Raw genomic sequence first — 23,283 nt, 5'->3', positions numbered from 1 at the left:
GGATGATACACATCTACCTTGAAACTGATCTGATAGCTATGAGACAAAATAATTAACACAAGTAAATAAGTTTACTGGATCGTGATATTGTACAGTACAGTATCATCTGTGCAATTGGATGGTCATGATGCATACTGCCAAATGTCTCTCATGATTTATAGAAGTTAAAACAGTTTTAATTCTATTTACAAATATAACAAGGATTCTATCGGGTCCCACCGTATAGGAGCTACTCGGATAATCTTATTGATTAATTATAAAATTAAACATGATTAATAATAAGATGGTTATAATTAATTATATGTGATATAATTAAATTATAAATGTCAAACCTCAAAAAAAATTATAACTTCATATAAGATGACAAGCAAAAATAACAGTTAATTTATAAACATGCACGACACGTTGTATAAAAGTTACCGAAAAACAACCACAAGAAATATAATTGTTCAGAATAATTATATGGATGTTAATTGAATTCGGGTCAAGGGCATTTTGGTCTTTTGACGTTGGAACCTCCTTACTATTCACGAGGGTATTTTGGTAATTTGGCAACCGCCACAAATGCCTATAAATAAGGGTGGAGGGGTAGAGAGAAAATCACTAATTCACTTCGTATCATTTCGTGTCAGATTGATTCGAGTTTCTATTTTCTCTCTTTCACGGTTTTTTTCTCAAATAGTGTTTTGGTTGAAAAAATGAAGTTATACTTAATTGACGTATAATATTGCGGGTTGTTGAGAAGGATATTTGCAGGATCGGTGAATAGTGTTTTCCCGAATTTCGCGATATTTCAGTTTTGCTTATTAGTGAATCTGAATAACTATAAATTCATGTTTACATGTTTTCATTTTTTCTTGATAAATAGTGTTTTTGTATAATTCTGCGGTTTACGGTATTTTTGGCAAAAGAAATAAACTGCTCTCCGGTTAGTCCTGGTGGATAACCGATAGAGGCATCAGACGTCTGATGCTCCGAGGCGAGTCGGTTTACATTCCAATTCGAATTTGGAAACGAGATATAAATGTTATATTAATTTATTTAATTGTTAAATAGATTTAATTTTTAGAAACCATTCATGGAGTAGATCTGTAAAGACTGGAGAGGGACACTTTCGGTGGTCTTTCCGGCATATCTCTTTAATCCTTGGCTTTAAGTTAGAAGTAAAATTTTTGTTTTACGGTCTTTCCGCAGCTCAGGCATAAACGGGTTTTGGCACCTCCGAAACCCAACAGTTTATGCATTAGTTTTCTTTTCGCGGGACAAAATTCACATAGTTTCTTTTTACCTTTCACGAATTGACACTAATGGATTATGGACTAGTTCAAGATTTTCTTACCTTTTACGCTGCTGGATTGATTAAAACCACGACATGGACCTAGTCAAATGGAACTTATTCCATTGTTAATTTGTTACGCTGCTAAAACATTTTCTTATAATTTATTATAAGTTACCAATATATTAACAATTTTGAGTTGTGATATAAGTTTGGTTCCTGTATTATTAAAATTAATTATTGAATCCATTAGTTGTATTATTTGAGATTCGAACCTAAATAGTTCGCGAATCAATTTCAAACGAATTATATCCAGTTTGAGTTTGATTTGAAAAAGATTCGAGCTGAACCGAACTGAATTTAATTTATTTCAAATCGAAAAAAACTCAAATCAAATTCAAATCGAATTACGAACTACGAATTTTTTTCCACTCGTGGTGCTTATTTTGTTAAAATAATTAAAATTAATTATATTTCAAAAAAAAAAAAAGTAGCCACGTGTATTTGTCAGTGCCCCGCCCAAGCAATCGAACGGTCTCGATTAACGTTACGGCCTGTTTGCTGTTTGAGCTCAATTACCAGTTTAGCCCAGCACAGGTCGGGTTGTATCCAGCCCCATTCCTGACAACGGTGTTTTGTGTTACGAGTTCCTTAATCGAGCCCGTTACTTCTATGAAAGGTGGGCTCCATCGTTCTAAGAAGTTGCGGGACCCGAGAACAATGTCTAGTCGCTATCGAGTCGACGAACTGTTCACTACATAATTGGATACAGAGAAAAGGATACAGATATATGTTCCCTCCAGTGCATCTCTGATCTCTGTATGTAGTGTACATTTCCAGAGGTCTATGTCCCTGTCTATTCACGGCCGAATATAATATATGTTACCCGCGATTTACTGCGTTGCTATTTTCTCTTTCTTTCTTCTTCTTGTTCGCTGAGGCTATTGGCATTCTATTTTCAGGCGATCTCCTTCTTACTCTGTAAGGTTTTCTCAACTAGGCTCTCTCCTTACTCTCAAAATGTTGCATAGTTGCATTTAATCATGCCTATTAAAGATTTCTCTCTCTCTCTCTCTCTCTCTCGCTCGCGCACGCGCTTGCTCGTTCGCTTCCTGATTTGCGCTTTGATAATCTCTTCTCCTAGAGTTACAAATTTTTTTACCTCTGTTTTCAAGGATCTGTTGATGTCTCAACATTGTGTTTTTACTTTCAAGAAATTCCAGTTTCTTGCAAAATCAGTTTTTTTTTTTTTAAATTTGTTTTACTAGACTCCAGCTGGGGACTATTTGAACTATTTTTTTAAACCGTCTTTCGTCAAATAGCTATTATCTTTATTTTACTCAATGGTGGATTGGTAAAGCCTAGGCATTTTTTTAGCACCTACTGTTCAATTTTCTATTCTAGCTTGTATAATATTTAGGTTCGGAGTAACGATATTTGAAAATTTAGCTTGTGCTTCACAAGGGAACGGAGATATTCGAAATAATAATTTACTTGGTCGTAGAACCTTTGCCGGGGGCACGGGTTGAATATTTGAAAAGTTAAGTATTATTTTACTGAATTACCTTTTACTTGCGGTAACTCCGACACCTAGGTACGACAACCTTTATTTTTACTTTCGTCTTGTTTCAACCATTGTCAGGCAGAGAACTCGATGCTCAGAGCCTCAGATGCACCAGATTTTAACCAGTCCGTATCCATTGTGTTTTTCTTTTTTTGGGAAAAGTATTTTTAATCCAAGTCGTTGATTTTAAAGTAACGGATAGTTTCGATTTAGAATTTATAAGTCCTTTTTATATGATTCGGTCCACTCTTTTTAATTCGATTTAGAACAATAGAATGTTAATTATTATTTTAAGAAGAGGTATTGTCTTGAGATTCGTGCACAGATTCTCTGTAATTTCAATCAACTTTTAACCTAGGGGATAATAAAGCAGATTTAGGAAGCCACTACATGTCCCCCGGTTGCAATATAATATTGATGTAGGAAAATAATGCCTAATAATATTAGCTTCTAGATCATGTAAGATTGGCGTATCTTTCTAAGAACATGATGAGGAAGCTAAAAAGGTTATTGATTACCTACGAAAATGATTTTCCTCAAAAAACCCTAGGAAAATGATTATGCTTTGCTATATTTTTTCTAATTATAAGTGCAAGTTTCATGCGCAAATTATTAAATTAGTGCCCTTTTCAGGAATTTTATTCTATATTTTGTTATACAACATTCCATGTTAAACAGATATGTTGTCAGTCTGACCTTCAAAACAGTATTCTTGACAAAAATGCCAATTTCTCGAGGGTCCTTAATGCAAAATTTTCATCTGATTAAAGAAGTAAATTTTACTGTTTGCAGGTGGGTAATATTGGACTTGCTCGAAGTCACGTTTCATCAATGCAGTGTCCGTGATGGTCATTGCAGGGTTGATCGTACGGCTGACATCACGTCATTGACTACTCTTCTCTAACATCAGCGGTGAGGAAAACACGCCCCCACAAGCAAGAGGAATCAGAGGTGTTTTGCGTGTTTACAGGAGATAAGAGGGGGAAAAGAGAGAACAGATGGAGACTGGTGTTGATGCGTGTCTGGGGAGTTGTGTGACACTGACAAGTGAGGTCAGTAGCTGTCATCTCGGCATTCGCTCCTCCACATGCCCTCCTTGGCTTCAAGCGGCGCTTGCAGGTTCTTTTTCTTTTTTACAGTTTACCCCCCTTTAGTTTTTTTATAATTGCACCCCTTTATATATTTTTTTTAGTCCCTTCAAATAAAGTAGATAAATAAGACAAACAAGCAATATTCTGTTAAAATGGTTCTAATGTAAGAGCTTAATTCTTCAACATTAAAGATTTAAACTTTTTTTTTTATCAAAGGACCGATCATAAATAAAAAAGAAATTTAATTTTGTAAAACTATTAGAATTCATAGAAAAGTATGTATTTGTCATTTTCAAAGGATATATGTGCAAAAAGTTGTTTTTACCCCAGTGTGAAACATGATGTGATCTTTCACGGTTGTGCATTTAAATCTGTTTCCGTATTTTGTCTTGCACAGTGAGCTTAGACTTTTTGAGCACCTGTCCGAATGTAGAATCTGAGAAAGCAACAGGGCCTAGTTTCCGTTCTTTCGTTTTCTTTTTGTTTTTTTATTAACTGCAATTCGAACAGAGACATACAGTACTTTCTTAAAAAAAGATTGTATCAGATTTGAGATCCAGTTGGGGAATCACAAGACTTTTGCATTTTAATTGAAGGTTCTTTCATAAAAGTATATGTATATTAATTGGGTATCTAACTATGTATAGTTGTATATGTTTCTGCTGGAGTGCCATAAATCTGGGTTTAATAATTGGCAATTATTTATGCTCAGAATAGGTCGTGTAATGCACGTGTCGGAGCAGCATATACCCCAACCCATGTTCTACTTTGAAATTTGAATTTTGAAATTTAATGCCCAACGGCTTGTGTACTAAGGTCAAATCACTCAATTAAATTTCCTGCTGTGAACCCCCTTTTGAATTATTTTTAGTACCTTTTAATCATCATTATGCTGCAAATTGACATATTTAGTGCATATAAACACAGATATCAAACAAAATGTACGAATTGCTCAATGCTAAATCAACATATTTTTTTGGTGCGTAAATCAACAAGATAAGATGCTCATTTGCAACAGTGCATGTTGATTCATTTTTAGCACTTCTAGGTATCAATTTGTTATCTTAATCATCATATTTTTATTTATTTTGTAGATATAGAGCAGAGGATTCGCTCATTGGAGGTGAGCCTTCCGGATGAAGACGAGACACATTCCTTTGCCGAACGAGCCGAGCACTACTACGAAAAGCGACCTCAGCTGCTCTCTCTCCTCCATGATCTCCACCTTCAATACCTCTGCCTTGCCGATCGCTACTCCCAATCCCTCATCAAATCCAATCACCGCAAAACACCATCTCTCCATTCCAACCCTGAGTCATCTCTTGACATCGACTCCACCAATGAATTCTCTGAGACTGAGAGCTCTCTGTCCTTCCAACCGGATTATGAAAAGAAACAATTTCTGGATTTAGATGTCTTAGTGGTGGAGATGGTAATGGCAAATGTGGAGAGAGACATTTTGGCAGCTGAGACTGTAGAGGCCAAGAAAAAACAGCACGAGTCAGATAGAAAAATTGAATTACAAGGGAGTTTGTTGGAGGTACTTGAATCGGAGCGAATGGTTTTGCTAGGGGAAAATGCAAGGCTAGCGTATCGTGCCGCTGCTGCTGGAGAAGAGGCAGCAGCGATGGCTGCCGAGTTAGGTTATATGAGACACAAGGCGGCTGAGCTGGCTCGACTGGTAGTTAAGTTACGGGAAGAACACAGAGTGTGCATGCTTGGAAGAAAGATAGAGGGGTTGCAATCACAGATATATGGATTAGAGAAGAGAAATAGACAATATGTAGATGCAATGGTGAATTGGGAGATGGAAAGGAAAGCTGATAAGGCGGAGATGGAGCGGCTGAGAGCAGAGAACAAGCGGCTTGCTGAGGTGGCAAAAAAAAGGAGGGGCACAGGTAGTTGGTGGGGACGCATCAGGAGGATCGAATGGGCTCCGTGTGTGCCGCCGGTGAAGAAGGGAAAATCTGAGTGCTTTTACATGTGAGATTGCTAGTAGGAAGTGCTGTTTAGATGGTCTTTTTGTGGGCATGAAGTAATTATAGTTAGCAAGTATAGTTTGATGTGAGATAATGGGTAATTGAATGCATCTTCTGAGCTTATTTTGATGTATGTGTCTTTGGATAGATGAGTGCATGCTAGTGTTTTGTTGGTGGTTAATGATATTACTAGAGTTATATGATGTTTGAACAATTGATGCATATAATTATGTGGCTGTTTCTTGGGGGTTGTAGTTACGAAATGAACCCAAATGTGAAGTACAAAAAATATAACTTGTCTGTTAGTTCTTCTTGAATGGGTGTGCGTTGACTTGTGAAGTTTACCGCCAGTCAAATTGAAAGATGAAAAGTAATTAAAATTAATCTACACTAGTTTTCAGAACATTTTGGATTATCCAAAAAACAGTAATTATGTAACTATCTAACAAAATAGTACAATATTCTCAAAAAAAAAAAAAATTACAAGATTTTCAAAAAATATGAAATTTAATATCCAAGCACATTTTAATATGACCATCATATTGTGGTTTGGATTTGAAAACGGAAAAAAGGATGTAATTTTTTACCCTACTTGTATAGTATTCGTTTTTGAAAATGTGAAATGTTTTATTCTCAAAACTGAAAAGAGAAGAAGCATCCTTTCTTAACTAATAGTGTTTTGATGCATACAACTTTAAAAATTCTGCTGTTTCTATGGTCATTCTGAGATCGGCAATTCCCTTGTGAAAAAATCAAAATAATATGTACTATTTTTGTATGGTTTATTTTATTTTTCTTGCATTTTGATGCTCATGCCAAATTCATGATCAGGAAAGAAAAACAAAAGTCATACTCTAACTAGTAATTGAACTACTTTCCATCTCCATTCACAAGTCATGCTTCTATAATTTTAAACCAAACAATCTCCGACCCACTTTTGTACCCCCTATTAAACCGCCCCAAATCATCAAATGAAAACAAACACCTTATGTTCCAATAACAACAAGCAAATACACCAAACATACCTCACAAAAATATTCTCCAATGTCGATCAATCTTAACTCTTCTGTAGCAAGTAATAAGGCGAAGGTTTTGGCACTTGGCAAGGCCTTTCCAGACAATGTTCTTTTGCAGGAAAACCTAGTTAATGGCTTCCTCCGCGACACCAAATCCGAAGATTCTGTCATGAGGGAAAAACTCGAGCGCCTTTGTAAGTTTAACGGTCAAGTACGCGTTGATTAAACCATCGCATATTTGCACCAACTGGTACAATCTACTGTATAACTCAATATTTTATAGCCTACAAAACATGAAAAAGAACAAAAACCAGTGACCATAATTATATAATGGGAACTAAAAAATGTAGGAATAGTTGTTGTAGTGGGTAGATTATATAATGCAAGATTTGCATAAGAAAAAAAAACAATAAATGATAAATTTTAAGAGCAATAATACTTCCTTAGGCAAGAACACAACTGTGAAAAGGAGGTTCACTGTGATGTCAAAGGAGATCCTAGACAAGTACCCCGAACTAGCAACCGAAGGCACCCCAACTCTAAAGCAGCGCCTGGAAATCGCCAACCCAGCTGTGGTTAACATGGCGGCGGAGGCTGCAAATGCTTGTTTGGCAGAGTGGGGCCGCTCTGTGTCAGAAATCACACACCTCGTCTATGTTTCCTCCAGTGAGTTGCGCTTGCCTGGAGGCGATCTGCATCTAGCTGCCCGTCTCGGCCTCCGCTCTGATGTTAGTCGGGTTGTGTTGTACTATTTGGGTTGCTATGGTGGTGTTACCGGTCTCCGGGTTGCCAAGGACCTAGCGGAGAACAATCCAGGCAGCCGTGTCTTGTTGGTGACATCTGAGACCACAATTATTGGTATTTCCAATTGGATCAATTATGAATTGTTTACAATCATTGTTTCTGATGTAATGCATGATTTTCTCAACAAAAAAAAGATGTTTACGCATTTTAAAATTTTGAAACTAAACTTTGATGGTGTTCTAGGTTTCCGGCCACCTAATATGTCCCGCCCATATGACCTAGTCGGTGCTGCCTTGTTTGGTGATGGCGCAGCTGCAGTGATAATTGGGTCCGACCCGATAACCACAATCGAACAGCCGTTCCTTGAACTTCACACTGCCGTGCAAAAGTTCATACCAGAAACACACAATGTGATAGACGGCCGCATGTCAGAAGAAGGAATCAATTTCAAACTGGGAAGAGAATTGCCACATGTAATTGAAGAGAACATAGAAGGGTTCTGCAAAGGACTGATGAATAACACAGGATTGAAGGAATTCAATGATTTGTTCTGGACTGTTCATCCTGGTGGGCCCGCAATACTGAACCGTCTTGAGAGTTGTCTTGGGCTCAAGCCTGAGAAGCTGACAAGCAGTAGGCAGGCATTGATTGATTATGGTAATGTTAGTAGTAACACGGTGTTTTATGTGATGGATTATATGCGGGAGGAGTTGAAGAAGGAAGGCGCTGCAGAGTGGGGCCTGGTTCTGGCATTTGGGCCAGGGGTCACCTTTGAGGGTATTTTGGTCAGGACGATTTAATAACAATACAATTATTAAATGGCTTGGTATTGTGTTGCTTTATAGTTTATTTAACTGAAAAGAACTAGGTTTACTGGTACTTTTCTGAAAGAGTTATGTATTAAATTTGCTTCCTTCAGTAAAACTTTACTCAATTTGGGTATAAATTATACTATGTTTTGACAATATGGTTATATTGTTGTGCACTGATAAATTCAGATACATTGAGTACTAGCAAAATCAGAATTATGATGATTATGTAGAAACTGAGAGAAACCTACTGCTATTTTAATTACATAGTGAATGTGAAAATTGAATGACACAAAATAAACATAGATGTAGTTCTTAGCCAAGTATTAAATAATGGAAAAATAAATCATCCATAAATAATTACAGTGGTAAATTGCTCCGTCTATAAATAATTCTCAAACAAGAACTAAATTATCTATTTAAAGTTTGACTACAACTGTCAACCGTAACTTAAATCAAAACAATCCCAAATGCTTCTCTATTCCAAAAGAACAGAGAACTGAACCTTTTAAGGACTAAAACTAACAACATAGTACAAGAGAAGTTTTAAGAGCTAAACCCAGAAAATCATCTCTATGTGACATCTCTTTTGCATCGCCTAATATGTTGAATCTCATCCCGTAGACATCTCATCTTGACCGTTCATTTGATTAGATGTTGTTGCCTCAAGAGATATACCACCAATTATTTTCTCCCAGGCATCACTAGCCCCGCCTTTTAAAAACTTTCCCATTTCCTCCAGCAAATCTTTTGCCTTTTCTACCTTAGACTCCTTCACCAAACCCTCCACTATGCACTTTACATCGTCAAGTGGTACTAAAATCTTCCTTGCCAGGCCTTCTATACAAATCCACGATGCATCATCAAATTGTTCTTTCTCTATTAGATTCTTTACGAGCACAATGTATATGACGGCATTTGGTGAAACTCCATCACTGCCACTCCGCCGCTTTGCAGCCTTCATTTTCTGGAACATTTTCACGGCCAAGTCCACCCTGTTTTCCTTGCAATACCCATGTATCAAGTTGTAAAAGGTTCTAACACTTGGTTGGATACCCCTGGAACACATCACATCAAGCAACTCTTCAGCCTTAAAGCTCTCACCTATGTTGCAAAACCGTGCAATTTTACAATTGAAAGTGACCACATTCGGCTCCAGCTTTCTATCCTCAATCTCTTTCCAAAGCTCGTCAAATAGCCCATCTTCCCCTTTCTTCAAGCACCCACAAAGCACGGTGTTGTAGGAGATAATATTCGGTTCTGGTCGGTCATTCTCTCTCTTAGACATTTCGTCAAGCAGGTTACGTGCATCTCCGATCTCCCCATTCTCACACAAGCCATTGAGCAAAATATTATGTGCAATCAGGCCGGGAGTGATATTAAACTTACTGGCAGCCTCCTCAAAAGTTGATTTAAGCTCATCATACCGACCATTGTGCATATAAGTTGAGAGTAGAGCCGAGAGAGAGAGGTCAGATCGCTTGAAGGGACTCGGGTGACAAAAAGCCTCCTTTGCTGCGTCCGGCAACCCGGCAGAGGAATAAAGAGACAGAATCCTCGCCAGAAAACCCTCTGATTTGGGCGAATTCGGATCGGTTAAAAACGGGTCGAGGACCCGCCTAATCAAATCGGGCCTGCGTGCACGAGAGAGCTTCCTAACCGTTAAGGAGAAAAGAGGGCGGGACGAGTAGAACCGGTGGATATTTTTGGAAGAGAGAAAGAGTTCAGCAACCCGTTCCGGGTCGGATTCGGATCGGATTGATAATTGGAGCCGGTCGAGCGGGTGTTTGGTGTAATTTGTAGGGGTTTGATCTATTTGATCAGGAGTGGGGGGGTGTTCGGATTCGGATTCAGGTAAGGCGGAGAAGGGTCGGATTCGGAGGAGGACGGAGGGGAAAGAGGGGAGCTTTCTACGGAGAATGGCGGCCATGGTCTTGAGATAGAGCAGGAGAGGGTTTAAGAGAGCGAAGTGAGGTTTTGGTTTGGCTTTTGGAGCTGAGGAATAGTTGCTGTGTGGCTGTCACTGGGTCGAAATGATATTATCTGCGGAGTTGTGCAAAGATTTTAATCTGATCCGTTTGTTTCGGATCGATCGGACGGACCGGATTAAAAATTTTGCAAATTTTGAGTTTTTTTTTAAATTCGGACAAGATCTGATATGGTCCGTCCGATTCGAAACAAACGAACAAGATTAAAAGCTCTGCACAGCTCCACACGAAAAAACTCCGTAGAGAATACGCTTTCCACTAGGTCCAGTCGATTGTGGGGTAAAATGTTTAACAAAACAGTTTTACTTCATGCAGTGCATGCCTGCATGGACTATAACTATAGAATGAAACAGCGTTGCATACTTGCATGTGGTTTGTACTTCGTCCGCTGCACGATGCCTGAACTGCTCTGTTAAAATCTTTACCCCGATTATGCCAGTGGTCAACTTAGGTTGCTTGGATTCCAGCTGACGTGTCCTTATAAATCTCTGCTTTTGGACTATATAATTATTCTAACACCTTGTTTGGATGGAGAGTAGAGGGAGAGAGGAAATGGAAATGAACAAAAACTTTCCGTTGAATTGTGTTTAGTTGATAAAATTATGTCGGAGGTGAAAGGTTTAACCTTATATCATTATAATTAATAGAATCGGTTTCCCTCCTAAATTGAAGTGTAACGGATGAAAATAAATTTTATTACAATTTTTTTAGAAAAAATGACACAAATACCTAACCCTATATCTTACATATATAATTCTCATACAAGATTTTTTTTCAAACCTACAACAGTCACCAAATTTCTCATTAGCCTCCTAAATTTTAATTAACTAAACAAGAAATAAGATGAAAAGAAAAGTTAAATTTATTTGTCTCTTAATCATCCAAACACGAAGAGGTTAAATATGTTAATCCTTCTTTCTATTCTTTACCTCCCATACCTTTCTCTACTCTCCATCCAAACAGGGTGTAAGGCGGTAATGTGTACTTGACGCTTTCAACTTGTTAACTTGGGATTTAATTTGTGTCATGGTCTCATGGTGCCTGTTCGGCTGGGCAGGATTAAGCCTCCTTAACGCTCATTGAGCTCTTAATCCGCGTTAATCCGTCCGAACAGCTCCTCCTCAAGCAGGATCAAGAGGCCTTCCTTAGCACAAAATCTTAATCCAAGGGATCCCTTCCTTAAGAATTCTGCCTCCTTTAGACCTCCTCATGAGCCAAAAAGATGCTTTATTTGATCAATTATGCCCCCAGCGAAAGACCCTCTTAAGACCCTTCACATTAATTTATTATTTTCTATGGTTTTCTCCCACAAAACATGACACAGTTACCTAGACATGAGAAATAAAGGAACTTGTTCTTTCCGATCATTCCATCGGAGGTTCACAGTTGTCCGACCAACAAATTTCAAATCCGATACCTCACGGCTGTTCTCCTCGAGACGCTCTTTCTATTGACATCCCATTTATCATAGTTTTTTTTTTTTTCTTTCGTTTCATTTGATAGTTTTTTTCATTTGATTTTCTCAAAATATAAGTCATCATTGATTTGATATGATTTTTAATTTTGCATTTTCTCAAACGACTCTAAGAAATTTCACCTTTTTCTACTAAGAAATTTCAAATTTTTCATTCTTTTCTTTTGACCTAAAGTACTAAATTTATTTGAAAGAGAGTTTGGGCATAAATAAGGGTTCGACTAAATTTTTTTTCTACTTGAGAACTCTCTGTAAATAGATGGGTACAGACTAGTATTTTCTTGAGTAATTTTTATTATATATCTTAAGATGCAATGTTAATATAAGCTAGAAAATATGTAATTAAATTCTTGATTACAATTTTATGACAATAGGCTCAAAAAATAGTGAAATCAAGTTCACTTCTATGTATCATTGCTTTGTCTGTACTGACAATCAAGATGTAATGCATATGCAAAGGGGCCCTCATTATTTATATTCTTTTATTTTAGCAAAGAAAATGGTGATTGTGTATATATAAAGATATTCATATTTTTGTAGAAGGTTACTGGATGTTGGTGAGTTTTATAGCCTGGTCATGTTCAAAGATCATGCTACACATATCCTCTCTTCATAATTTACTATAAGGTCCTTAGTTTTATTTTTGTCATTTTTAAAAATCTATCAAAACAAGAAAACAGCTGATTGAAACTTATACATTGCATTCCATCCACTATATGGTACTGGTAAATTGAGAGATTTCAAAAAGAACTAGAAAAGGCAATGTGTGAAATTTACTTGGGTAAATTTGAGAGTTTTTTATATTTAGAAGGGTAAATATGATAATATAAAATTTAGAGGGAAAAATATCTAATTTGGATATTTTTGAGGGGTATACGTGAAATTCCCCCAAAAATATACATTTAGTTCATTTTTTCATTTTTTTCATAAATTTGCGACTTTTATTTATAAATGTAATGTAATGTGAAAAACAATGAATTAATTACCATTTCAATAATGTTATATAACAATTTAGAAGGATTAAGGGGTGAAGGATTAAGAGCTTAAGGAGCGCTAAGGAGCTCATGTTCGGCCAGTAAAAAATTAAGATGAAAGAAGGATTAAACATAAAAAAAATGTACTTTATTATGTGACAAGAGACAAAGACCAATATACCCCCATTCTAAATTGTGAACTGAGTAATCGGATAAAAGTAGCACCTCTAAGTTATCTAAGTCTGTCACACCCCAAATTCCGCGGGTCTGACAGCCTGCCGCGTGTATAAATCAAGCGTCACATATACACGCAAGGCAGTGGATCTTTTATATGCATTACCAATATCCTCATTTGCTGCGTCCGCAATATAAACCTGAAAATAATCGGGAAGAGGGGGTGAGAATAAATCCTCAGTGCGAAATTTGCCACAGTTTAGATTATTGGACTTGCAATCAAACTCTATATTCAAAAATGAAACCCAAACAATAACAGTTCAAACAGATATATATAATCATAAATAACAGAATGCCAATGCTCGACAACAGTTAAATCAACCTGAAACACAGTTTACGGAATTTCCAAGATGAATTTCAAACACAACATATATTTTGGCTTAACTCAATTCAATAGGGCTTGTAGCAATTACAGATGTTCTTTCGAGCTGAACCATTATCAAACCCACATCTGTAGGGTTACTGACACCTACAGATGGCCAACCGCTGGACCCTTTATCTGACACCCATCTGCAATCGCTTGGCTTAACAGTTTATTAAGGTCTGGTTTGAATCATATAAAGAAAATCCTCTCTGGAATCATTCCAATAGTCGTAATATTCAATTGACCTTTCAAATGCATTAACACGTAGGAGAATGCCACCGAGCCATAGACGTTACACATGTCACCCACGATTTCCAATCACATCTCATAACATAATCACCCTCCCTCGTCCCAACCAGTACTGGGCATATCGAGGGCCGTTCACCTAAGGCCATTAGGATCCTGGGAATCCAAGTCAGCATACAGCCCGACTTGGCAAATTCATTGGATCCAAGTGCTTAACTTCGTAAATCCATTCACATACATATCAAATCAAATCGTGGTGACTTTCAATCAAATCAGATTATAATAGATCGACACAACCTACAACCATACCAGCATGCAAATCACTCAAGTCACATCAATTCGAGTTTAATTTGATTGGGCTATGCAAATGCTCTACACAATTCAATGATGCAATCAATGATATTCAACATGACAAACGAATAACAGTTTAATTCCTAAAAATAAAGTATCAAACAAGTCCAAGAATCCCGCACTTTATTATGACGAGCGTACCGCTTAATTTAAAGATCAGGCGTCTCGAATTGCCTCGCAAAATCTTGCTCGACTGAGCCTACACCTATATTATACGTTTACTTGGTTTAGTTCGGTTACATTATCAAAACTTAAATTCCAAAAGCTGTCTTTCAATTCGTCAATTCTTTTATACCTTTCGGCTCATTTATAATAATTTTAATTCAAGTCCAATTCCAAAATTATATATATATGGTCGGCCCTTATATAAACTTTCACCTTATTACACTTTGGTCCATTGGACGTATCAATTATTTTATTCCAATTCAATTTAATTAAAGACCCATAATTTAGCGAAGGTTTACGCCTCTAATTAAAATTCACAATTTACTCCAAGTCCATTTATAAAATTTCTAATGCGTAGGCCGGTCATTAATTCAAAACCTCACATTTTCACATTTAGGCTATTAATTTATACTACTCCACATAAGGCCTTATATTTTACAATTTGTACCCCTTATTTTTATAAAAATTCCCAAGGCTTGTATTTTGCACAAAACAACCCTCAATTTAATTTATTTACATTTTTGGTCCCTGTCAAGTCAAGGGTTGGTACACACACAAAATCAGCACCAGGTCAGATCAGAACAGGCACATTTTATTTACAACTTTCGTTTAATTAAAATTAGTATTACAACTAAAACTCAAATTAGATTTTTAAACTAAATCTCTATTTTTACAAATTATCAGCTCAGAAATAAGAGGTTAATATTCACTTTAAATAAATTATTATATCTCGTTTCTATAGTCAAGAGTTTTGGCATGTTCTAATTATCATTTCATTTGACCCAAGTCCCATATCCATTTATTCAAATTCACAGCCGAGCCCAACACAAAGGGCTCAATAATAATAATTCACCTATTCAGATTCATTGAGTTAGGCCTAATTCCATACCTTAACAATTTCTTACTTTTGCAATTATACCATTTTTCTTTAAACATTTGCAATTCGATCCTAGTCACATTTACTTACTTTAATCAATACCCCCTAAATTTATTAAAATTTGCCACAACCCCTCTATCTTCAATTTTGCATTTACCAGTATCAAAACAGAGTACTAAAGCACTACAAGTCAACATAGCATTACACAACCTACGACAGAGGGGTCTCAAAGAAAATAATTCAAGCAATTCGATCAAGTCGGGAAAATCAACAACCAAACTCGATAATTAGCCAATTCAAGTTCTACGACATTAATCGATTCATCAAGACACACAAATCACGAATTTTAGAAATTAACCGAAAAAGAAAATGTCGGAAGAAAGTGATCGGTTCCGAGGGTTTCGTCTCGCCTTGCGGTCGTCTAAAATCAGCGAGCACCTCATGCAATGGGCACTTCCAAGTACCGGGACAGCACCAATCGAACCGAGGCAGCACCAATCAACACCAGCACGGCTCAGCACCATAACCCTAATTTCTAGGGTTTCTCGAAAGCTCGCAAAAATCAGCGGCAATTGCGAAGAATCCAAGAGATTAGTGCCCCGGGTCAGAGAGAGAGAGGAGAGGGTGGGGTGGTGGCCGTGGCAGCGACGCAAGGGGAGAGGCGGAGCCTCTGTTTTTGGGCGTAGAGGTTCTGGCGGGTCAGGTGGGTCGGACCGAGAAGAGGAGGAGAGGGAGATGGGGCTGGGGCGCGGCGCGGCTCGCCGGCGACGGAGGAGGGAAGAGGGGGCGGAACCCCTCTGATTTTGGCAGAGAGGAGAGGGAAGGGGGGGGGGTTTCTGTCACGTAGAGGGAGAGGAGAGAAAGAGAGAAGGGAGAGGGTGGGGTATTAAATGACTGCTTTAAGATTCGTGCTGGGTGGGATGGGTGGTTAATAAAATTCCAACATTTAATTTACAACATTTAAGATCCGTGTTGAAATAAATCTAAGGGTTCACAAAATTCTGAAATTCAAGTATAGTCTCATTTAATTGATTTATGGTCCGTTTCTTTTATAAATTCGAGTCGAAGTTTCATAATATTTTTGTAACTATATTTGTACATATAATTCGTATATTTATCTCTCAATTTAAGATTCGAATAATTCGATCTCTTTTTATATAATTATATATATTCCATTAGTTCTCTAAAAATTCTAAATGAACGAGAATTATAATTTATATAATTTATTTGTACGAATAATTTCGTATAATTATACTTTTATTTGGAATTCAATTACTTATTTATTCACACGAATCCAATTAAATCAATTTCTTCTTTTCTAAAAATTCAAAGGAATTGTAACGGATTTTTCTAAGTTTTCAACTTACGGAATAATTATAATTTACTATATAGTGCTATATTTTATTTTATTTCTAAATCTCTAAATTTTATTATACATAATTTTATACATTATTTACATTACGAAATTTTAGTTTCGTTTTAGTCGGTCAGAAAATTTCTGAACGATCGTTAAATTAATTAAACTTTTTATTTAAGTCCAATGATCGATTTATCAATTTTAATCAAGTTTTAAAATTTCGGAATGTAACAAAGTCTGTCTGACTGGAGTTCTTCGTGGAATTAAAGAGGGCATGCTACGAGTAGGAATGGGTAGAGGCGGAGTTATTTGAGAAGAATAGAGGTTAATTAACTTCTATTTATTTTAAATTTTTTTGTATTTTTATATGATTTTTTATATAATTTAGAGTAATATATTATAAATACGGTTAAATTGATCTCTGTTCACAGTTGAAATGTTTTATTAATTAACCTCATTCATCTATTACATCATACTTTGAAAGTATGACTAAGTATGACTCTGCCTCTAAGAATGAGATTAAATATAATGAAACAAATAGCTTTTGTAAGAACAAGAATTAGAAGTACACATCAGGCTACTATATAACAGGATTAAACTTAACGATCAAATAAATATGCGATTGTTCAACCACCGTCAATGACACAGGAATAACGCTAACCCAAGAATAGTTGCTATTTCTAGTGAGCTATTCTCACTATTTCACATTTGAGCGAAAAAAAACGCTATTCTCAACACAATGAATAGCTCAGGTTAGCTGCTATTCCGCTATTCATATAAAATGTTGGGTTAGCGGCTATTTCAAATTTGAAGTTAGCGAGCTATTCCGAGTTATTCTTTGTTTCATCCAGACGTACCCGAAGTTCTCTCTTTCGTTTTGGGCCTGTTCGGCGTGATACTATTCACGTGGGAAAAAAAAGACTGATTTTTTTTTTTCCGACGCGAACAGTAATTTTTCAGTTTCTATTCCTATTCCTATTCCTATTCTCACTGAAAACGCCGAACACGTTATGTTTAAAGGACCGGGTTCCGGTGCAATTCAGTCGGGCCAAATTTCCTTTCAAATTTCACGAGATCCGTTAACTGATTTAAATAATCGAGCCTGCAAACGGAGGAAATAATCGAACGGGTTTTTGAATCCGGAAACACTTGACCTTCTACAGATTTAACCCGAATTACATAAAAAAAGCTAAATTCGATCATCTGTAGCCTCCTCTTCCTAGTCCTATATTGTGGCGAATCACTATCCGTCTCCATCCCCCATTAATCGAGGAGAGGAGTATCAAGACGAGTGATAAAAAAAAAAAAAAAAAAGAGTACCAAGAGTTCAAGACGAGTCCGGATCTCTGGAGTATCTCAAAATTTGTGGTTACATCTGGACCGTTCGATCAGAATCAGGTCAATCTAATCCGAAGTGTTATACACGCATCCTTTAATATTCGTGCTAGAGAAAATCAGACGGTCTAGATCTAAACTCAAAATTTGAGTTCACTCAGGTGACCAGAGGCCTTGTACTAGTGAAAGAGAAGTAAATCGAATTACTCGACAAAAGTCAAAACAAAAACAGCCTCGGCTTCGGGCCGTCTAAACACTACACAGAGATGTTTCCCCCGAGAAACCCATTCTTTCCATGGCTTATCTTCTTCGTCCTCTCCGTTGCTTCATCGGAGATCCTACCCGGGTCGGGTGTAATCACAGACGCCATCCCGGATCCGGACCCGGAATGGCAAGTTCTAACGCGAGGGAATTTCTCTTCTCAGATCCGCCTTCATTCCCACATCCTTCTCTTCGTCACCGTTCCTTGTAAGAACAAATTTATTATGTTGTTGAGAATGGAGAATTCTCTTTCCTTTTCTCTTCAATTTTGATTTGACTGTAATTAGTGTCGTGAAGCTGGAATGAATTACCAGTATGTCAGATAATGATCTCAAGCTTCTTAAATTTTCTTCTAGTGATATTCTCGTAATCTGAAATAAATTAATAAAACTAATATGAGTTATGTTCTTTCACAGGGTCGGGCGAGTCAAGATCGTTGATGAGAGAGATCAAGCACTCCGTGTCAGTCAAAAGAGAGGAATTTGGGGATTTAAAATTGTTTGTGGTTTATAGGAATTCTGAAAAGATACTAGCTGATATACTTGGTGCAACTGAGGGAACTAAGATAATTTATTACCAAAACTCAATACAATTGAACTATAATGGGAGGCTCCGTGCACTAAATATACTTTCTTCTATATCTAGCACCATGTCGATTCAAGATGATGAGATCCCTCTGAAACCTGTAACTAAATTAAATGAAATAGAGAGTTATCTTGATTCAACCGAGAAATATGTGCTTTTGATTGACTTATGTGGTTGGGCAGCTAAATTGGCACCAAAGAGGACTAATGAAAGTTATGATACTTCCTCCTTGAGCAATGAATCTGATAGAGGTCCTCTCTCTCTCTCTCTCTCTATGTCTATCTCTGTTTTTTTTTTTTTTTTTGAAAATCCTTGACAGATGCTGTCAGTTTTGTATATAAGTAAAATGAATGAACCTACATCTCAAACAACAATAATAAACTACTCATCAATTTACACTACACATTGAAGATTCCTCTCTCTCTCTCTCTCCCTCCTTGCCTGTTTGCTTGCCTTTGATTCCATATAGCCTGGTTTGGTAGCAGTCTATAACAGCTGGTCTCTTTCTAGTTAGATACTTGTTGGGACTAGGTTTTGTTTTTTCATCACATTTGGTGTTTCAGCAGGAAAAAAAATTGATGTTTTTGCATGGATCATACTAAAATTGATGCTACTTGTACTTAATATTGGTCGTGTATTGGCTAGGATATACTAGTACCTGAGTTGTATGATAATCATTTTATTGATCAATTGATGCTTCATTTAGGTTCTCCTCTATCTTATACACAATTGTGAAAGGAGTACAAATTTTCATTTTTCTGATATAATTTGCAGTTGACCGCACTGAAATATTGCAGTTGCCTCTGGTTCGCTTGTCAAAGAAGCATATAAAACTGTTGAACTACCGAACACCAAAGTTAAGGTACTTTGTAGTTTAATTATTCTTTTTCCTCCTCTTTTTCTCTAAGAATTTATCTTGCCAGAATTAATATAACCATAGTTTTTATCTTTCTTCTCTTTTTTTAAACAAAAAGATTATAGAGGATGAAGAAATAGCTTATAGAGGTGATACTGTCAGCTCTGCTTGGGAGTTAGAGTTTACATTGGCAAATCAAAGTGTACCAGAAGAAACCCAAAATGGAGAATTTTACAACAAACCAACATGTACAATAGAAGAGTTTCAAAAATTTTGGGCTTTCTATAAGGAGTTCATTTCTCTTGCCAAGGAACACTTTCTCCCCCAAGAGAGGCAGAGATTCAGCGTTGTTTCAAGTAAACATCTTTTGCCTTACTTGAGGGTTGAAAATGTAGATGATTGGTCAGTTCTAGTGCGCTTTTCGGGGTGCCCAAACTGCTCAGTTATGTTGAGAGATGCAGATGAACTAAGAAATGTGTTGGTTGACCATCATCCTCTTGTCAAGGAGGTAAATTTTAGTTTTTCCTTTTATTTCCTTTTTCATTTCACGTTTTGATTAGTTCTGAATTAACCTTGAGCTCTTATCTATTGTCTTTTTTTATCAGCTTGACACAGAGGCTATATTTCCAAGTAATAGGCCCTCCATCCTGCTATTTATTGATACATCAGCTGAATCATTGGAAATTAGGTCAGAAAGCAAATTGGCACTTGAAGTTATCAGAAAGTATGCAGGGGAAAATCATAAATTACTAATTCCTCCAGGAGTTTCTGCTTCTAGAAGAACAGACAGTAGAGATGCTTCTAACTCAAAGGTGATGACAATCAAGGATAACATGGTAATGCTAGTTAATGAAGGCCTGAATGAAGGAAATACCAACTCATTGGTTGATATGTTAACCAAACTACTTCAACAAACAAGGGCTAATCAAGAGAAAATTAAGGAAAAGAAAATAAGTGTAGTGGCGAAGGAAGTAGGGTTTCAGCTGTTGTCACCAGATTTTGATGTCAAAGTGGTGGAACCCATACTAGCAGATCAGTCTGACAGCCAATCGGATGACGTAACTAGTGATGAAAAGGAAATCAGTGATCCTATGGAGGATCATGATGCAAACTCTGAAGAGGAAGCTTTATCTAAAAGTGATATACTGGAAGATAATAAAGAGGCCATGTATGAAAAACATGGTGACAGTGAGCTTGAGAAAAATTTTAAAACGGAGGTGGAAATAAAGAAAATAAAGGAGCAATTTTTGTCAGAAACGAAGCAGGAAAGAATTATCTCCGACGAGAAGTTAGAGCGTATATCTGAAATTGAGGAAATTGCATCAAGTTCTTCCATACAAAGTGATGAAGTCAAAAAAGAGCCAAGTGATAATACTGGTTTTGTGGGCATGATATTTTTCTCAGATGGCAATTATCAGCTACTTAATTCCCTAACTTCTGGATCAAAAGTTCCCACTTTGATAATAATCGACCCAGCTAAGCAACAACATTTTGTGTTTGATGAGGAGACTCCAATCTGCTACTCCGCTCTTGTAAATTTCATCGATAGGTTTTTGAACCAGAGCCTCCCTCCCTTCATCCGGTCGGATCCACTTGTTAGTGGTATGAAAGAGTTTACGAGGCCTCCTTTTATTAACCAAGATTTCCATGAGGCTGTTTCAGTACCTAGGATTTCGGCTAATGAGTTCTGTGAATCTGTGATGGGGTATAGAGATTGCTTGGTTATTAATAAAGGCATTGATCTGGGAAATGTTACGGGGGTGTGGAGTAGAGATGTTTTGGTGCTATTTAGCAATTCTTGGTGTGGATTTTGCCAGAGGATGGAATTGGTTTTGCGGGAAGTCTTTCGGGCCTTTGACAGCTTCACGAGAGTAACAAAGGAAAAAGATGCAAATCTTACCGAAAATCAAGGTATTGTGGCTCTTAATCAGTGTTGAGTCTTGATACCAGTGTACTGCAACTGTACCAGCTAGGTAGTGCTGGGTAGAATTTCTATTTAGTTCTTTCCAAAAATATTACTTAGACCTGACTTGTTTTATCATTTTTCCATTACCAGACAGCAATGAGATGTCTCTGATGGACCTACCATTGATATATATGATGGATTGCACTCTAAATGACTGCTCCCCATTTTTAAGTGCTTCAGGAAAGGTAGAATTATCGCCTGAAGTTGTTATTAAATTTAAGTTCTTTTTTCATTATTGATATGTGCCTTTAATTTTAACACTGATACATATCCCTTGTTTGGAAATATGTAGGAGGAGCTTTACCCAACTTTATTACTTTTTCCAGCAGGGACGAAAAAATCTACGTCCTTTGACAGTGCCATGTCAGTTATCAACATTTTTGAATTTCTGGATGCTCATAGCAAAAGTTTCAAACATTTCAGAGGTAAGAGCAATCTCAAATCAAGTTTTAAAAAGGAAGTACTACTGATAACTGAGAGGGGTCTTTTGAAAATTGGCAGGGATTTTATGGACGCATGCAAGAGAAATGATACAAGACAAGTCAGAACCGCAGGATATTTCCACGGCCATTGAGGAACAGAGAATCAGTCAATTTGACTTGACAACTGATGTTCCATCTGTAAAAACTGACGATCCAAGATACCACATTGAGGCGGGGTCCACTTTGTCAGCCACTGACCACCTTGCCAATACTTCTCCATTTGACAATTCTACTGTCCTTGTTATATCAGCTAATCCAGAAGAGGGGTTTAAAGGCCTAATAATAAACAAACAATTGAACTGGGACATATTTAAACCAGATGCACTTATAGACAGTGTGAAGGCTGCTGCTCTCTCGTATGGTGGTCCCGTGGCGGTCCAGGGTTTTCCACTTGTTAGTTTGTCTAATAAGGTCACCGAAGGATATGTCAAAGTTATAAATGGGGTTTATTTTGGTAATACTTTGGCAACAAATCAGGTATTCAAGAGAATTCACAATGGAACTGAGTCGGTTGATGGATTTTGGTTCTTTTTTGGGTTTTCAAGTTGGTTGTATGAGCAGCTCTTTGATGAGTTGGATCAAGGGGCGTGGCAACTGAGTGAGTCAACTGTTGAGAGATTAGATTGGCCAGATAGGTGATATGGGATTCTTTTCTCGTAGGTGTAGTAAAGTTTTTCAAAGAATAGACAATTTTGTAGCTAAATATGATTTTTTTTTTTGAAGAATGTAATATCAGTGTTTTGATTTTGATTTTTTTTCTCTTGAAAGGTTACTGTTACACTCGTACTATTTGGTGTTGTGTAATTTTGCTAAATCATTTTTCTTTGCATAACATGAGAACCACTTCCACTGGTTTCTCATTTGCATATGTTTATTGAACCTACAAGCATGAGGCACGTATAAGGTTCTTTTCGGAGTACTATGGCATTATACTTGGTTATTAAGGGGTTCATAATAGAGCTCAGTAATCAAGTCGGGTCTAACTTGGTGTTTAAGGGGTTCATCTTAGGGGGTGTCGACCTTTGGTATTGAGCATCAATTTCACATGAAGATTCTTTACGCCAATATCAGGGTTACATGATCAACAATGTACTCAAAATGGGGGCTCCATGAGTCCGGATCCTATGAAATAACTTAAATTTTGAGTTTAGATTCAGAACGTCTGATCAGAATTTGAATCAATCTGATTCAAGATGGAATATACAGAGCTCTTTAATATTCGTGTTAAAACATATCTCACGGTTCGAATCTAAACTCAAAATTTGTTCCTTTCCTGAATTTAGATCTCG

The 23,283-nt window shown here is 36.9% G+C and overlaps 4 protein-coding genes across 4 annotated transcripts; 3 read left to right on the top strand and 1 right to left on the bottom strand.

Moving 5' to 3' along the window:
• The first annotated feature begins 3,826 nt into the window (after positions 1-3,826).
• On the top strand, positions 3,827-6,183 carry LOC144556902 (kinase-interacting family protein-like). The gene is made up of 2 exons (XM_078305393.1): positions 3,827-3,959; positions 5,026-6,183. Exons 1-2 carry the CDS (start codon positions 3,839-3,841, stop codon positions 5,916-5,918), a joined length of 1,014 nt encoding a protein of 337 aa, XP_078161519.1. The 5' UTR covers positions 3,827-3,838; the 3' UTR covers positions 5,919-6,183.
• A 603-nt stretch (positions 6,184-6,786) lies between these two features.
• LOC144557295 (type III polyketide synthase A-like) lies at positions 6,787-10,489 on the top strand. The gene is made up of 3 exons (XM_078305855.1): positions 6,787-7,120; positions 7,374-7,784; positions 7,914-10,489. The coding sequence occupies exons 1-3, from the start codon at positions 6,955-6,957 to the stop codon at positions 8,468-8,470; spliced, it is 1,134 nt and encodes a 377-aa protein (XP_078161981.1). The 5' UTR covers positions 6,787-6,954; the 3' UTR covers positions 8,471-10,489.
• LOC144557294 (small ribosomal subunit protein mL103 (rPPR7)-like) lies at positions 8,789-10,409 on the bottom strand. The gene has a single exon (XM_078305853.1). The coding sequence runs from the start codon at positions 10,407-10,409 to the stop codon at positions 9,093-9,095; it is 1,317 nt and encodes a 438-aa protein (XP_078161979.1). The 3' UTR covers positions 8,789-9,092.
• Positions 10,490-18,053: 7,564 nt separating the features above from the next.
• LOC144556619 (uncharacterized) lies at positions 18,054-22,823 on the top strand. The gene is made up of 8 exons (XM_078305000.1): positions 18,054-18,312; positions 18,522-18,941; positions 19,488-19,552; positions 19,665-20,054; positions 20,152-21,457; positions 21,603-21,697; positions 21,805-21,937; positions 22,014-22,823. Exons 1-8 carry the CDS (start codon positions 18,111-18,113, stop codon positions 22,631-22,633), a joined length of 3,231 nt encoding a protein of 1,076 aa, XP_078161126.1. The 5' UTR covers positions 18,054-18,110; the 3' UTR covers positions 22,634-22,823.
• The last annotated feature ends 460 nt before the right edge of the window (positions 22,824-23,283 follow it).

Source organism: Carex rostrata, chromosome 7 (genome assembly GCF_964058835.1).
Source record: "Carex rostrata chromosome 7, lpCarRost1.2, whole genome shotgun sequence".
Classification (NCBI taxonomy): Eukaryota; Viridiplantae; Streptophyta; class Magnoliopsida; order Poales; family Cyperaceae; genus Carex; species Carex rostrata.
The sequence above is the reverse complement of the archived record's forward strand: the minus strand, read 5'-3'. Positions and strand labels throughout refer to the sequence as shown.